The sequence below is a fragment of the Ictalurus furcatus genome, chromosome 10 (assembly GCF_023375685.1).
Source record: "Ictalurus furcatus strain D&B chromosome 10, Billie_1.0, whole genome shotgun sequence".
Lineage (NCBI taxonomy): Eukaryota > Metazoa > Chordata > Actinopteri > Siluriformes > Ictaluridae > Ictalurus > Ictalurus furcatus.
Window position 1 is genome coordinate 10,754,434 of NC_071264.1, and position 17,768 is coordinate 10,772,201.

Consider the following 17,768-nt stretch of genomic DNA (forward strand, 5'->3'; position numbering starts at 1 on the left):
ACAAGGCTCTGTAGTGTGTCATATACACTTTCCTCCAGAATTATTGGCACCCTATTATTATTATTTTTTAAATAGTGCAATTTCTTCTGGAAACATTTGGCTTCAAAACAATCAGCAAACACAATTCCATGTGGTAAAGCCTCTTTTGGAGAGAATAAGAGCACTGAGTCTCTTCCTGTAAAAGCAGGTATGTTCACAAAGCACCGGTGTAGCTGCAGATTTTCATTTCAGCCAAGCAGGAGTTACACCTGATTCCATCTGTTTAGTCAATTAATCTTCGGCTTCAAACAGCTAACATAATAGTCTAACACACTTTTTAAAATTTTTTATTTGTAGGTTTGTGCATGTGGACCTTTTTCAATGCACATGCTGAAAGATATTTGTGCTTCTGTGATCATTTCTGGGGTGATTTGGATGTACTTTGGTGCCATTATATTGCTGAAAGATTCATTAATTTCCAGGTGTTAACCTCTGAGGAAACCAGTTTTCTTTTTGGATAAAATATCCTGCTCATGCATCCTGTTCCAGACTTTTGAAGCTATTCTATTATGGTTGTGACTGTAATTGAAGGTATGTTGTATTTGTATATGCATTACCTGCAGGTCTGTAACTGTCTGTTTTGTTTTGAACGACTTTGGGAATATATGTATAAATGTAATTCAATTTATTTTAAATGTCCATAAGTGCTGTCAATAAGATTTTGAGAGAAAATGCTAATTAATTTTTTTTTAAAATCCTAGAATGATTTTGGGTAGAGGAAGGTGTTGATTGGACAATTTCAATAACTACGTGTAGTTTATTTTACACAGTAATTGTTTATTTGCTAGTTTTCTTGAAGGTTGCCAGTAATTCTACAGTTGACTGTTGGTTTCAACAATATTTCAAACCCATTATAAATACTCTCTAGAGGGCATTGTTTTAATCCGGCTAAGCAGAACTACTGTCCGATACTTGCTGTGAAAATATGAAGCTGGTTAACGTGAACAGGAAGTGTAAGTAGCTGTGTATGCGGTAAGGCAGACCAATGCTGCGCTGCAGTAAGCAAGGCGAGGGAAGTATCTCAAACAGGAAGTGTCGGTTATTCATCAGGGCCCTGAAACATACAGTCGATGCACAGTGAGCAGTCAGTTGTAGCACGGAAAAATTCAGCCAATGGCCCACGCGCGGGATCAAAATGTTGGCCAATCTATGGGCACCAACATTGCTCTCCAAAAGCTGGACAATTTCGCCACTCGTTTTTTTTTTAACATGCACCGCAAGGGAAGACACGATAAAGAGAGTGACGGGCCGCATGTCTCAGCGTACACCCACAGTTGGGATGAAAGAAGTAAGTGAAATCAAGCAGATCTGGCAGTGCAGGTCATGTTCTTTTAAACAAAAATGGTTGGATAATCATGTGATATACAAAAGGGCAACTCGGTTACCTGCTTTTAGAGCTGGACAGAAAAAAAAAATGTAATGAATAAAACTATCAAGCAAGTTTTACTATGAATATTAGATTTCAAGGTATATTTGTCTCGCAAAAAAATGACTTCCTTTCCAGACAGGAGGCTAGACTGTACAGAAAGTGAAAGAAGTGAAGCAACGATTTAGTCAAAAGTGACATTTTGTTCTGTTCACTGAATGTGAATGTGAGGTTAGTTCGTTTTTAATTCGTGGGTGCGAGATGACCACAGACTGGAAATTCATCATACCTTTACTCTGCATTATTCTTTTATCTAAAACTTAAAGCTTATTGATGTACAAATGATGTTTTGTAGATAATGTCAGGAATATATGTGCTGTCTACTTTTGGTTTATTTCAAATATTGAAGAATATACTTCAACCGCCAGCTGATATCATTATAGGCTTTACAGCAACTGACCAATAAGCAGCTGTGCTTAAGCTTAAACTGCCACTCAGTGGGACTTCAGAGTATTTTCTTGTGTTATATCTTCTCTTTTATATATGTATCTTTTTTATTTATTTATTTATTGTTGTCCTTCACAGCCCCCTCATCACTTTTTACACCTTGTTATAAGCTTTACATTATTTCAAATGTTTACTATCAAAGGTGAAATCAGTACTGTCAGCTGATCTGTAATTTTCTTCAGGAAATGGATGTACTCAGTCATCTTTTTTTTTCTTGTTTTGTTTTTTTTTTTTAAGTCCTCCTTTGTATACGCTTGGTTAGACCAGTGGTTTTCAAAGGTCAGGCCGCCAGGGGGCGCCCGGGGGCCTCAACAATTTGGCGTGAAAAATAAATTCTCATTCTCAGACAACCACAAACACACAATCAATTCCTAATGTAATGTAAAGATGTAATATGTAGTTATTAATTTAAAAAAAGGGGTCTATATTCAGAAGTCTGTATTTTTAATGTGTTTTAAAGACACCTTGCAAAAGGTGGGCCTCAGTCAAATGTTAATGTTATTTGGGGGGCCTTGCCCTGGAAAAGTTTGGGAACCCCTGGGTTAGACGATAAGCACTGTAAATTCTCTATTTTCTTTCTTTCTTTTTAAATAGTAGAAAACTGTAATTTAATGTTTGTTTTTTTTCTGTCACTGCTTCTCTTCATCACATGTTCCTTCAGTTTTTACAGTGGTTTTCTCTCTTGGTTGCTTTAAAGGTCTGCTATCACTTCTCATTTGAGACCAAGTGCTGATTAACAAAATTCAGGACTGAGAGTATAGTCTGAATGCATATGCTAGAGTTTGTTCATGGTGTCTCAGACTAGCGCTCTGACTGTTTTTCTGTGGTTAGCACAGTTCTATCTGCGTACAGACCGGAAGAGTTCTGTTTCCTTCTCATGCAGTCAAAAAAAAAAAAAAAGACACATATTGTAGTAATCTGTAATGGATGTCTACGAAATGGCATGTTTATAGGCTGTTTTGTAGATAAAAAAGTAACTGAAGTACCTAAACATATCTTTCCACTCTTTTCCCCCTCTTCTGTTTTTTTTTTATCCACATGGGTGAATGTTCCTGCAATCCTTGGTGAACTGTAGAAGCATTTGGTATGCTCATGTTTTATACACTGCCCGGTGTTTTAGAGAATGTGATCTTAATTACAGCTTAATGCAAATTATATGAGATATGACATAGACACAAAACATATTTGCTGTATGTGCGCTTAGTGTACAAGCTAGATGGGATCAATTGTATTATTCTTAAAGATGATATTTCTTTAGCTCCCTAAATGAATCCCTGCTGACATAGACAAGATTGGTGTCTTTCCAGCAAAACAATTTTTGTGGGGGTGTTTTGAAATAATGTAGAAGTGAACGGGTTTGTGTGTGTGTGTGTGTGTGTGTGTGTGTGTCCGTGTGTCCATCTGCAGCAGAGCTGTTTGATGCAATGTATAGAATCAATCCAGAAAATCATGTCTAGGCTTATAGCAAAATCTTAACACTGTCTCCAGCATACGTTTGTTAGCCCATCTATAAATCAGAGGTTAAAAATGATTTCTTCAACATTATAAAGGTTATAGCTTTGTGTAATAATATTAAGCTCAATCTCATCCCGCTTTATTAGTAAACAGCCTTCTTTGTGAACCTGAAAAATATCCAGTATACTAGTCTGCTATTACTACTATTAATAATAATAATAAGAAGAAGAAGAAGAAGAAGAAGAATGAGAATAAGACTTTTCTAAGTAACTTAGTGATGCTGTGGTGCTTAAAGTGGAATTTCATGCTGTCACAGTCTCTGAAATGAAGGGCAGATGCATTTGTTGTATAGGACAGCTGCACGTTTGTTGTGGGTTTGTGTCTACTTTGAGTTTGCATGTACATCAACTAGCTATAAAATGTTGCATTTCCTCATGGATTGCCTTAATTATGTTTATATGTACAGTATCTTACAAAAGTGAGTACACCCCTCACATTTTTGTAAATATTTGATTATATCTTTTCATGTGACAACACTGAAGAAATGACACTTTGCTACAATGTAAAGTAGTGAGTGTACAGCTTGTGTAACAGTGCAAATTTGCTGTCACCTCAAAATAACTCAACACACAGCCATTAATGTCTAAACCACTGGCAACAAAAGTGAGTGTACCCCTAAGTGAAAATGTCCAAATTGGGCCCAATTAACCATTTTCCCTCCCCGGTGTCATGTGACTTGTTAGTGTTACAAGGTCTCAGGTGTGAATGGGGAGCAGGTGTGTTAAATTTGGGGTCATCGCTCTCACACTCCCTCATACTGGTCACTGGAAGTTCAACATGGCACCTCATGGCAAAGAACTTTCTGAGGATTTGTAAAAAAGAATTGTTGCTCTGCATAAAGATGGCCTAGGCTATAAGAAGATTGCCAAGACCCTGACACTGAGCTGCAGCACGGTGGCCAAGACCATACAGCGGTTTAACAGGACAGGTTCCACTCAGAACAGGCCTCACCATGGTCGACCAAAGAAGTTGAGTGCACGTGCTCAGCGTCATATCCAGATGGTTTTTTTTTATGGGAAATAGACTTATGAGTGCTGCCAGCATTGCTGCAGAGGTTGAAGGGGTGGGGGGTCAGCCTGTCAGTGCTCAGACCATACGCCACATGCTGCATCAAATTGGTCTGCATGGTTGTCGTCCCAGAAGGATGCCTCTTTTCTGATGCACAAGAAAGCCTGCAAACAGTTTGCTGAAGACAAGCAGACTAAGGATATGGATTACTGGAACCATGTCCTGTGGTCTGATGAGACCAAGATAAACTTATTTGGTTCAGATGGTGTCAAGTGTGTGTGGGGGGAACCAGGTGAGGAGTACAAAGACAAGTGTGACTTGCCTACAGTCAAGCATGGTGGTGGGAGTGTCATGGTCTGGGGCTGCATGAGTGCTGCCAGCACTGGGGAGCTACAGTTCATTGAGGGAACCATGAATGCCAACATGTTCTGTGACATACTGAAGCAGAGCATGATCAGTAGGCAGTATTCCAGCATGATAATGACCCCAAACATACCTCCAAGATGACCACTGCCTTGCTAAAGAAGCTGAAGGTGAAGGTGATGGACTGGCCAAGCATGTCTCCAGACCTAAATCCTATTGAGCATCTGTGGGGCATCCTCAAACGGAAGGTGGCGGAGCACAAGGTCTCTAACATCCACCGTGATGTCGTCATGGAGGAGTGGAAGAGGACTCCAGTGGCAACCTGTGAAACTCTGGTGAACTCCATGCCCAAGAGGGTTAAGGCAGTGCTGGAAAATAATGGTGGCCACACAAAATATTGACACTTTGGGCCCAATTTGGACATTTTCACTTAGGGGTGTACTCACTTTTGTTGCCAGCAGTTTAAACATTAATGGCTGTGTGTTGAATTATTTTGAGGGGACAGCAAATTTACACTGTTACACAAGCTGTACACTCACTACTTTGCATTGTAGCAAAGTGTCATTTCTTCAGTGTTGTCACATGAAAAGATATAATCAAATATTTACAAAAATGTGAGGTGTGTACTCACTTTTGTGAGATACTCTGTGTGTGTGTGTGTGTGTGTGTGTGTGTATATATATATATATATATATATATATATATATATATATATATATATATATATATAGATAGATAGATAGATAGATAGATAGATATAAAATATATAATGTATAATGTATTGTTCCTTTTGGTTTTGTTTTGTCTGGTTTTTTTTTTAATGTGCTGTCAGAATATTGCATGTCTAATAAATTTACACATAATAATAATAAAAAAAAAACATTGCTAACTTTTTATTTTCTTTGTTTCCTTTAGTGAAAGAATTTTTAGCCAAAGCCAGAGAGGATTTCTTGAGGAAATGGGAGTGTCCACCACAGGTAAGGGCTCTACAGTACAACACTACATATAGATAAAAAAAAAAAAAAAATAATAATAATAAATTATTTATCAGAGGTTCTTTAAAGTCTGCATGTGACATTTCCACACAAGCCCTCTTCTCTTTAATCTCTGCAGAGCACAACCTGCCTTGATGACTTTGAAAGACTGAAAACTCTAGGTACCGGGTCTTTTGGAAGAGTTATGTTAGTGAAACATAAAGGAACAGAGCAACACTATGCTATGAAGATCCTGGACAAGCAAAAAGTGAGTATAATATAAGACAAAATATCAGTATTTTTAGGTGACCAGTTGAAAAGTCTCAGGTTTACTACATAGAGGAGACGGGAACTTTTCGACTTCAGTGTTCACTTTGGAGATGACACTTACACGTTGTTCATTTGTGACACACACACACACACACACACACGTACTCCACATCCAGAGTTTATTCATTTGAGTAAACTTACTTTCAGTTTGGTGGTGAGTAAAGCTGATGTGGGAATGTGCCTCCACTGTAAATGAACACTGTTAAAATCCTGTCTGTTAAATATTGAGACTTGTGTTAAGTTCTTCTATTCTTAATGTGTTGAAATATAAAAATATAACTTTATTAGTTATTATAGATTAATTGATTGGTAGTTAAATATTAAGAACTGAGCAATAACAGATGCCTATTTAGGAGACTAAACCCTCCATGACATATTTACTAATTTACAAATTACATTTACAAATGTAATAATTTGACTTATATAAATGTTCTATTATTCTTTTAGGTTCTCTTATTTAGATATGATCATTATATTAATGGCCCCTTAAGTAACATTATTGGCTGCATTTTGGTTACTTAATTGTGGTTCATTAACTATGGACTTAAGCGTTAATAAACAATACGTAATGTTAAAGTAAGTAAACAAATGCATTAATCAATAATCTTTTGCTTAAATGTTAACGACGGATGAGAGCTGGTCAGAATTTGCGGAGCCAAATTGCAGAGAAAGATTAGTACAATTAGTGTTATTTACTGTGTTTGTTATTTATGGTGTATTCATTCTGAAGTGCGTTGTTTATTAACTGATGTATGAAATACTGTCATTTAAGAGAACCTTAATGTAAAGCACTACTGAAAAAAATACTGATGCATCACAATTGGTATTTGAAATATTTTGTATAATGTTTGTAATATTGATGCGTAATTCAAAAGTAGCATATATTTTAATCAGCATACTTTAATGCTTAGTATTATGATATAATAATGTATATTTTTATAATACTTTTATATTGCCACAGACAGAATAAGCATGGATGTTAGCAGTTCGGCTACACTATGGGTTAGGGCTATGTAAACCACAAATGGAAAAACGTCACTTTCTGTCAAAACCATTAATGTGTTAAGTTACCCACAGTAAAGTTTTCTGTTGTTGATCTACTGTCATGTAAAAAAAAAATAAAAAATTCCATGGGGTGTACTTATTTTAACATATTTGGATATTTCACATATAAGCAAACATTTGATCCTCTTTGAAAGAGTGCCTATTAATAGAGGTTATACTCTCTATGAAATGACACAAAAAATTGACATTTTGTAGTAATTTTCACAATTTAAATTAACAAAAAAAAAAAAAGATCTGTCACATGGAAAAAGTAACTACACCCCGACATTTATCACACCTTCAAATCCATAAGATTAGAATCATGATCGGGTGCCAGTGATTAGAACCTGCTTAGGGAGTGCAGGTGGAACCAGTTTTATTTATACCCCTCTCATATCTAGTGTCTGGTGTTCCCTTTGCTATTGAGGTGTGTGGTGTCATCACGCCAAGATCTAAAGAGTTCTATAAGGCCTTCAGAAAAAAAAAGGTTGTGGATGTCTATGAGTCTGGCAAGGGATTTAAAAAGATCTCCAAATTATTTGAGATACATCATTCCACTGTAAGGAAAATCATCTACAAATGGTGCAGATTTGAAACGACCGTCAATTCGTCCAGGACTGGCCGTCCCAGCAAATTCAGCACAACAGCAGACCGTCTGATGCAAAAAGAAATCTCCAAGAACCCCAAAATATCATCACAGGCTCTGCTAGTAAGTCTTGCAACTGTTGGTGTGAAAGTGCATGCTTCTACAATCAGAAAGAGATTGCACAAATTTGACCTAAATGGGAGGTGAGCCAGGAAAAAGCCTTTGCAAGGATTTGGAATTCGATGGAGTAGGACGCAAAGTTGGAGGCTCCTGCTGATTTCGATTAAAATTGTAATTAATTTGCGCTTTTCGGTCATACAATATATTTTGACTTATTCTACTCTGTTTCCTTGTTTGCAATTTTAACTTTGTGGTACGTTAAAATGTCTGGAAAGAACATGAAAACCCGTGGTAGCATTCAGACCCGACTGAGGCCAAGTGTGCGCGCCATGAGCGAGTCCCCTTCTCCCCCTGTATCCGCGTCGCCGAGCGGTGACCCTGACTTCACCGCACTCAGGCTTGAGTTGCTGGCTTTACTGAGGAAGGACATATTTTTTAAAAAGGAGCCGATATTTTTAAAAAGGAGCTCCAGAAGCTCCAGAAGACTCTCGGGGGTGCGCTGTCTACTATCCAGCTTGACCTGCAGGCCGTGAAGACACAGCTGGCTAGTGATAAAGTTGCTACCGAGGCTACCGTATCAACACTGAAAGGTACTGTTGTGGAAATGGAACACGCTCTCTCTCGCACCGATGACATAGCTCATGAAAACTACTATCGAGTCTCTCACTGCGACCGTGACTCAATTAGAGAATAAATGTAAGGATTTGGAGTCGAGGTCACGGCGCAATAACGTTAGGATAGTGGGAGTTCCAGAGGGCGCTGACACCTGTACAACTGCTGCTGTAGCGGCCTTGTTGAAAGAAGCGTTTGGTCTGGAGATGGAGCCGGTTTTGGACCGGTTCCACCGGACCCTTCAGCCGAAGCCCAGGCCTGGTGAACGACCACGAGCTATTGTGTGCAGATTCCACTATCACAGTGACTGTGTTGACATTTTACACCGTGCGAGAGAGCTAAAGTGGATTAAAGTGAGGGATTTGACCATCTCCGTTTTCCCTGACTACACAGCCAAGACAGCCCGGGCCGCGTTTAACGAGGTTCGTTGTCAACTTCGTGGTATTGAGGGAGCTCGCTAGGGAATACTTCACCCAGCTTGGCTTCGCATTACATATAACGGTGTTCAGAAGGACTTTATTTCAGCGGAGGAAGCGGGAGACTATGTTAAATTCTTGATATCGGGGTGAACTGCATCACCTATACAGCGGAGTCTTTTTCGCTCTTTTATTTTTATTTTTTGCACTCGGCCCTCCAGCTCTACAGAATTCGGATTTTTATTGAAGATATTGTCGTTGCATTACTCCACCTAGATTTTGTGGACTCACTCCTCTTAAAATTTACTTCTGTATTAATGTGCTTCTCTGTTTTGTCTCTTTCAGACTGTTTATCAGTCTTGGTAATTTTGTTGGTTAGTTCAGCTTACTCTCCGAGTTGTTTTCACATTGTGGACGACGTTCGGTTATTGTAGGATACACTGCTGTCTCATTTGTTTATGGAGACTTTGGGTGTGTGGGTGTTTGGAGGATTGTGAGAGTAAGCAGAACATGCCAGTGCTTTGAAGGATGTAATGTTATTTAATTGCGAATCTGTTTTTAGAGGATTTAAACCTAACATGGTGAACAAATTATATTATAGAATTCAGGCAATTTTACTGGGGTTATCTCATACAGTGTAGCAAGTAATAATCTGGAAAGACCTTTGTAATATCACAGTCTAAAACTGGATTTAAAGAGAAGTAAATTAGTAAATGAATCTCATGAAAATGAATCACATGTAAATGAATCACATGAAAATGTATCACTTGAATATGAATCTCATGTAAATGAATCACATGTAAATGAACCATATGAAAATGAATAAATAAATTAAAGACATAATTGACCAGCTCAAGTTTTCTCATGCCTACTTGTGTGTTACATTGTGGCATGAGAAATCTTAATAAATGTGAAAGTGCAATAAAAATATGTTGTTACTAAAATCAATTAATAATCGTGATAAATAATTGAGATCTCAATATTGATCAAAAATAATCGGTATTATCATTTTGGCCATAATTGTGCAGCCCTACAGGCAGTACATGCAAGAAAACCCTCAAACATCTTGCAACTGAAAGAATATTGCATGAAAGAGTGGTGGACAATTATGCAAAATGCCTACAACAAATTTTTCTTTTGCTTGATTTCAAGGTGGTGAAGCTGAAACAAATAGAACACACGTTAAACGAGAAGAGAATATTGCAGGCCGTATCTTTTCCATTCCTCGTCAGATTGGAATTCTCTTTCAAGGTAAATGGCTGGTTGGATGATCACTTAATGCCTCAGTGTGTGTAATTATTTCTTTATTCAGTCAAAACCGGTTTGCATCGAGTGCTGCTCGGTTGTAGAAAAATGTCCCTCTGGTGCTCTTCAGTTTGGGGATCCTACTAGTTGAGTATTGTTGAAGAAATCTGAGGCACTCAGGAGGGTAATGAATTTAAAAACATTTTAATATCTCTTGGCTATTCAGTCATAGTTACAGTTAAAAAAAAACCATGCCTACATATTCTAGCCATTAAAGCCTTCATCAGGGCAAGTCAAAATGGGTGCTTTTGGGCTGTTTCTTCTAGATGTTATCAAGTAATCACATGATTCTATATATTCTTTTGTTTGTTAGTTTATTATTGTTTACTCTGATAGTATGTATATATTCTAATGTGTGGTTTCTTCTACCTAATATTGTTTGAAAACATGGTCTGCCACATGACTTCACCTGATCACATTAATCACGTGACTTTATACCTGTCCATACTGATCATGTGATTACACCCATTTTGACTTACCCTGATGAAGGCCTTAATGGCTGAAATGAATAGGCATGTTTTTTAACTGCAACTATGACTGAGTAACCAAGAGACGTTAAGGGATTTTAAAAATGTATTACTCTCCTGTGAACCTTAGATTTCTTCAACAATACTCATTCATTTCGTTATGTTCATAGTGCTTACTTTAACAGTTATATTCTGGCTCTTCAGGACAACTCAAACTTGTATATGGTTATGGAGTACGTCCCTGGTGGAGAGATGTTCTCACACCTCAGACGAATTGGAAGATTCAGGTGAATAGTAAGACTGTAAGACTGTCTTGTCTCTAATAATAAACTTAATTCATCCAGTGGCTTGCTGCTTGTCTTCAGTCGAATTTGTTCATTTGTTTGGACTAATTTAATATTTTATTCTGTGCCCAAAGTGAGCACCATGCCAGGTTCTATGCAGCTCAGATCGTGCTCACGTTTGAGTACCTCCACTCGCTAGACCTCATCTATAGAGACCTGAAGCCTGAGAATCTTCTCATTGATCAACAGGGATACATCCAGGTAAATCAGTTACATCCACAGGTATAAATCCTAAAAGAATTTTCTTACATCTTACAACTTATTGTTACATGCCGTAATATGTGTCTGTTAGGTCACAGATTTTGGCTTTGCTAAAAGAGTAAAAGGCAGAACTTGGACATTATGTGGCACACCAGAATACCTGGCTCCAGAGATCATCCTTAGCAAGGTTAAGCCAACAACACATTTCATGTTCAATGCTTTCATATCCATAGTAAATTTATTTCAGAGTTACTTAATAGATATTGTTCTATACTTTGTTTGTGTTTAGGGCTACAATAAAGCTGTGGATTGGTGGGCTCTTGGTGTTCTGATCTATGAAATGGCCGCAGGTTACCCACCCTTTTTTGCCGACCAGCCAATCCAGATATATGAGAAAATTGTATCTGGAAAGGTAAACAGTTGTATGCCATAGTTATCTAGAAGAATCTTTTCAGATTATTTTTGTTTTATCTCCAAAGCTTGTCCTTTTCTAATGATAACTTTTCTTTACCATGTTTTTTTTTTCTTTCTTCCGTTTTTATGTTGAACCATTGAACCATTTTTTGCATAGATTAGACAACACGCACGTTTTTATTTTGAACCAAATTACATAAGTGAACATTTTCATATTTTGGCTCCAGGTACGATTCCCTTCTCACTTCAGTTCCGATCTGAAGGACTTGCTGAGAAATCTTCTTCAGGTTGATCTGACCAAACGCTTTGGCAATCTAAAAAACGGCGTCAACGACATTAAAAACCACAAGTGGTTTGCTACAACAGATTGGATCGCTATTTATGAAAGACAGGTATCCCTGCTTGTTTATTTATTTCAGTCATTTAAAAAGGTTTCTAATAGGAAATCACGTCTAATATTAAATAAATGATAAATATTTACCCTTGTTTATTTGATTGTATCCTAAATGCTGATGTTGGACAAGTTCTTAAAGCAAATTCATGTGACCGTCACCAAGGAAATGTAATTCTGTGGAGACTGTACATAAATTAGATAAATATTTACTCTCAGAGGAGATTTGGTAGATGAGAGAATGTGAGCTTGGAGTTCAACTGGTTCCACACCTACAAAAATTAGCACAACTCTATTAGCTAGCTAATGAATATGGTTAACTTGATCTCATGCGAGATTCATATACAATTAGAACATATAAGAGTGATGTGGTTGGAGTTCATTAATCTCATAATAAAAGGTACGAACATTACCTCTGCCCCATCCCCTAACCTTAACCTTCATGTTCTTTCATAGAGAAATAATATGATCTTGGTATGAAATTAAATTAAATCCAACCACATCACCTTCACTCATTCAGATTCGTTGAAACTTTGCATGTCATTACAGGTTGCCTTGTAAGTAGTAAAGTTGGCATCTCATCTAAAAAAAGAAATGGAATAAAACAACATAATATCTCAAAAACATGATGAGCAGAAACAATTTTACTGGCACAAACAAATGTGAATAGTTTTATTTAATTTATTTTTATACAGGGGCCAAATTCTTATAGGTTGACTCTATTCAGTAGCTAGCTAATACACTGCTAATTAATGGTTAGCACTTAGCATGAATCTGGACACTCATTTTAACCAATAATATCTAACAATATTTCTGCCAATTGAATGCTTTTTTAAAATACATAATCATTAAAATGTCACCATTGTAATCACACTTGCTTCCTTAGTGTTAAAATTGATTTTATGGCCCTAGTCCATTAGTGGAACACTACAGGCCAATGTAGATGGCTATTAGTGGCTATTAACAGGGATGGGCAAGGTCAAGAACCAGAGAAAGAAAATAAAAAACAAAATCAAAAGTTTAATTTGGTATTTAGCTATGTGTGGATTTAACTCCTTACACTATGGTTAAACATATTGGGGGAAATAAAGATGACAGCCAGACTCTCATGATTTGCTACATCATGATGTGCTACATCAAAAACTTGATCAGGAGAGAGTAAGGACTGTGGCTAGACAGTCGTCCCCTACCCAGGTAATACGGTATACTTGTTCATTTCCCTTAGTCTGTATTCATGCACTTTACTAGTTAACTAGCTTACCATATGCTATTCCATTGTCTACCACTTTATAGAATAATTCATTTTAATTAATACAATTTCAGGCAATGGAAACATGAGACTAGGCAGCACATTGTTGGGACATTTCTCATGAAGACTGATTAGACACGAGTTTTGGTGTTTGGGACACACTTTGAGGGTGTTCTGTTTTCAGGTTGAGGCTCCCATCATACCAAAGTGCAGAGGACCAGATGACACAAGCAACTTCGATGACTATGAAGAGGAGGAGATCCGGATCTCAGACACAGAGAAGTGTGCTAAAGAGTTCCTGGAGTTTTAGTAGGACAAGGGTTCACAAAGGGCTCTTACATATTGGGATTTTTTTTTTCCTTTACTTTGCACTCCTTCAGAGGTGAGAGTGAAGCTCCGACCATCGTGTGTGTTTAGACTGTTTCACGTTTCTTCATTCCATGAGGTTGCGAGAGATTCATGAGTGCCATGATCTTTGTGCAGTTTGCACCAAGCTATAGATGAAGTTCGGCACGAAATGCAGTTTCTCTTTTGGGCTGCAACACAAAGCATCAGACACACTCTTTGTTTTGTTTTTTTTGTTTCGTTTAGTTTTTTTCCCCTCACTCTTTCTCACTCTTTCTCTCTCTTTCTCTCTCTTTCCTTTTTTTTGGTTAGGTTTCAAGCATCATTTTTGAAAAATGTTGTTTTCTTGTAATTATTATTATTATTTTTTTAACTGTAATGAATGAAGAGGCCACTTTTACTTGTGTTTAAGGAAATTATTACTATTAGTCTGTGATAATGCACTTTTTTAAAGATTGGTGCTGCTTGTTCTTGCCAGCAACATATTACATCAGTTACATGCTAATTCAGTTCTTAAGCTTTATGCTGTTCGTGACATTCACTTCCCGCCTACGTAGAGTGAATGTGTGTATGCTTGTGTATCACTGTGTGTGGGTGGTACATGTTTGTGTGTGTGTGTTTGTGTGTGTGCACGCACGCAAAATGCCTACTGAAAGTGTATTCTGAAAGATTATTTTTTAGAATTGTTATTATTATTATTATTATTATTATTATCAAAAGCAATTGACAGTAACAGCCAGAGCAGAGAGTAGAAACATTTTTTTCTTCTTGATGAAGTAGTTACAATGCCCATTGCATTTGTACGATTGATACGCCAGCTAGGCCGGTCACGATTATAAAATTTTTGCCTGACAATTAACTTCCAGCTAATTACGGTTTACGCTACTCTTCTAATAAAAGCATAACAGTAGTGTAATTATGGCCATGTATTTGACAGCAAAAATTTGCGTCCTTCAAGGTTTTAGGATGGAAAAGGGAAATTTTTACTCAACTCAAATTTATCTACAGTTGCCGATCAATTCTAAAAATTAAATGTAGGTCTATCCCAACGATAAGACAAGAATCTAAAATATAAAATAGATCTAAAATATAAGGAATATTCAACAGAGAAATGGTATGAAAAGACGTTTTGCTACAATCTATAGGAGACAATATATGGCATTTTTTTATATATATATATATATATATATATATATATATATAAGCATCTACAGTTGTGTTCAGAAATTTACACACCCCTTGCAGATCGTAATAAAAATAATAACAAAATAATAACAAATTTACACTTCTAGACCGTTTAGAAAATTGCAAACGGAGACAACGTACAAATAATGAAATATATAAAAACCTATTACTGAAATGCACAAGCAGGTACAATAGCAAAAACTATGGTAATGATAATTTAGCAAGAGTTAGTCTATTTACACTAAATATTACACACCAAAACCGAAGTTAAAGATTTAACGCCTTTGACTGAGAATAGTGATATCAAGTTCAAGCGATATACGATACGATGCGATGCAGCGATTTGAGTAGATTAATAAGCTAATTAAGAATAATAAGCTGATTAACTTCAGCTGACTACATACAGTATGTCTCTATGGAAACATGGTTTCATTTAAGTGCTTTTATACCACTGCACTGTTGAATTCTTGAACCTGATTGGACAGAAGGTGTTGATTTCATTTTCTACAACAGCAGCTCTGACTGTAGATGCGGCTGTAATTGCAGTGACAGGTTTCTATTAATATACTCATTCTAATATATTACTCTTTCTACTTCTGTAGTAATGACTTATTCACAGGGACTTGTATGAAGGACACACCACATAACCTAAGTCTATTAAAGAACGTATAAATAAAATGTGTTATTATTTAACAAAGACATATATTTGTTGATATGGTGAGGGTTTTCTGTAGGGATATGTTTAATGTTTATTTAAGGAGTCTCAGGTGTCAGCGCTTTGAAACAGTCAGTGGGTTTTCCTCCATGACGGAGTCTTCAGGACAACGTACAGTTTTCTGGTAACATGACAAGCTGCTGTTTTTGTTTTATTAACTTCACGAGAGCGAAAAAGAGAGGCTGGTGACTAAGCGACTGTTTATAGTCGCTGTAACGTAAGTCATAACAGAAACTTGTTTTACGGCTAGTCCACAATGTTAAATGTAGATATAAACGTTTAAAAGTACGATACGTCATTCTTCAATACATTAAACATTGTACTCGTTGACTACAAAAATTGCTGTAGTACAAGAGGAATAAAATACTTTACACAATCTGTTATAGGAAAATAATCAGCTTTGTGGTAAAAGTAAGTCCGATTTGCACCGCAAAGTTACACATTACACAACTACATCATTGATTATTTTTCCATAACAAGTGTTTTATTCCATATTTATCATTCATTTATCCCCAGTAAGTTTATTCTGGTCAGTGGATATGGAGCCTATTCCAGCAATACTCGACGTAAAGCAGGAATACACACCAGGACACACTTCTTTTAATCGGCTCAAATAATCTCATGATTAGGTTGTTATGTGAGAGGCCTAACACCTGCATGGAAAAGACAGGCTTTTAATCTGTGACTCCACTTCCCCGGTTCACACTGTTAGTCTTCAACAATATCCTCCACTTTGTATTGTATGTTGCTTCATGTTTTTCTCATCACCTTATATTCCACAAAATTTGATTTCATTCATTCAATCACGAGGATCTTAGTTAGATCGCGGCATTTACATTCAGCACACAAAAAAACCCACGTTATTTTGATGACTGAACTGTCTAACATTTCATATTTCTGTTTCTGTTTAAGAAGTTTATTTATAAATATGTTAGAGATGAATTATACATATAATGTTCTATTTGTTGAACCCTTCTGACTGACATTTCTAAAAAATAATAATAATAATAAAAAAACGTCATTCAAAGTTCTTAAATTTTAGTGGAAGGCAGTGTTTTATTTTATTTGAATGTTATCAGCACTTGATACTCCCAAAAACAATATTTAAAAAAATAATAAAATAAAAAAAAAAGATTTAGTATTTCACTTGTCAGTGTGGGCTCTAGGATGCAATGTCTATGTATTTAGTTTGTATGATAATTTGCACAATGTCATTTAGAAAGTGCGCCCCTTTTCCCCTGCATTATTAGCCTACATGTATTTTTAAGGGATGTGTCCACCTTTTCGCTGTAGCATATTTTATGTATTAAATGATACGTCACTGTAACAAATAAAGGAAAATGCTTTGTATTTCAGTGTTTTTATTTTATTTTTTTTAAATCTCCCTTTCTGTCCTGGCTACACTACATGAATATGTAGACGTTCACTCACTCACTCACTCACTTTCAGTAAGAGCTTTATCCTGAACAGGGTCACGGTGGATCTGGAGACTATCCCGGGGCAAAGAGAGGAACACATCCTGGATGGGATACTAGCCCATTTTAGGGCACAATTCACACACACACACACACACACACATTGACACACTCGTACACACCTGGGGCAATTTATCGTCCGTCTACTGGTATGCTTATGAGTGTCAGGATTTTTAATTTTTTTATTTTTCTAACCCACTGCACAGATTAAATGAATTGTAGCTGCTGTGAAATTTCTAACTGAAGGATTAAAGTGGAATTTGAGTGAAAATTGCCTTTTCTGCAGTTATGAAGGCGAATATAAAATGCCATTTTTCAGATCATACATTCACTTTGGTCTGTATAGTTGCCATATTTATACCACAGTGCTGTTGAGTTCTCGATTGGTCAAAATGTAATGAGTTCTGGCTGTAATTCAGATCTCAGGTATATTATATTAATGTGCTCAAGCTGATAGGTTATCGTTTCTATAGTAACCACTCGTTCACAGGGCCTTGTATGATGGACATTTCATATAAGCTAAGACTAATAATAAATGAATTTTAAAAAAACATTTAACAAAGCTGGTGAAGCTTTCTGTATGGAGACATTTATATAATATTTGTGGGAGAAGCCTCAAGTGATGGTAAGTTTTCTGCCATGGGAAAGTCTTCAGGACAGAGGGCTTTTCGCGTTACCTCTTTTTTTTCTGGTAACAGGGCACGTTGGATTTTTGCATCTTATTAAATTCAAGAGAGAGAAGAAGAGAGGATGGTTGTAACATAAGGGATGGCAGGAATTGACTTGTTTCGTGGATG

The 17,768-nt window shown here is 36.7% G+C and overlaps 1 protein-coding gene across 1 annotated transcript; it reads left to right on the plus strand.

The window, feature by feature from the left end:
- The first annotated feature begins 647 nt into the window (after positions 1–647).
- prkacba (protein kinase, cAMP-dependent, catalytic, beta a) lies at positions 648–16,846 on the plus strand. Its single transcript, XM_053634558.1, has 10 exons — positions 648–1,327; positions 5,714–5,775; positions 5,912–6,040; positions 10,033–10,131; positions 10,857–10,939; positions 11,071–11,197; positions 11,289–11,384; positions 11,487–11,609; positions 11,839–12,003; positions 13,436–16,846. Exons 1-10 carry the CDS (start codon positions 1,153–1,155, stop codon positions 13,559–13,561), a joined length of 1,185 nt encoding a protein of 394 aa, XP_053490533.1. The 5' UTR covers positions 648–1,152; the 3' UTR covers positions 13,562–16,846.
- Positions 16,847–17,768: the final 922 nt, after the last annotated feature.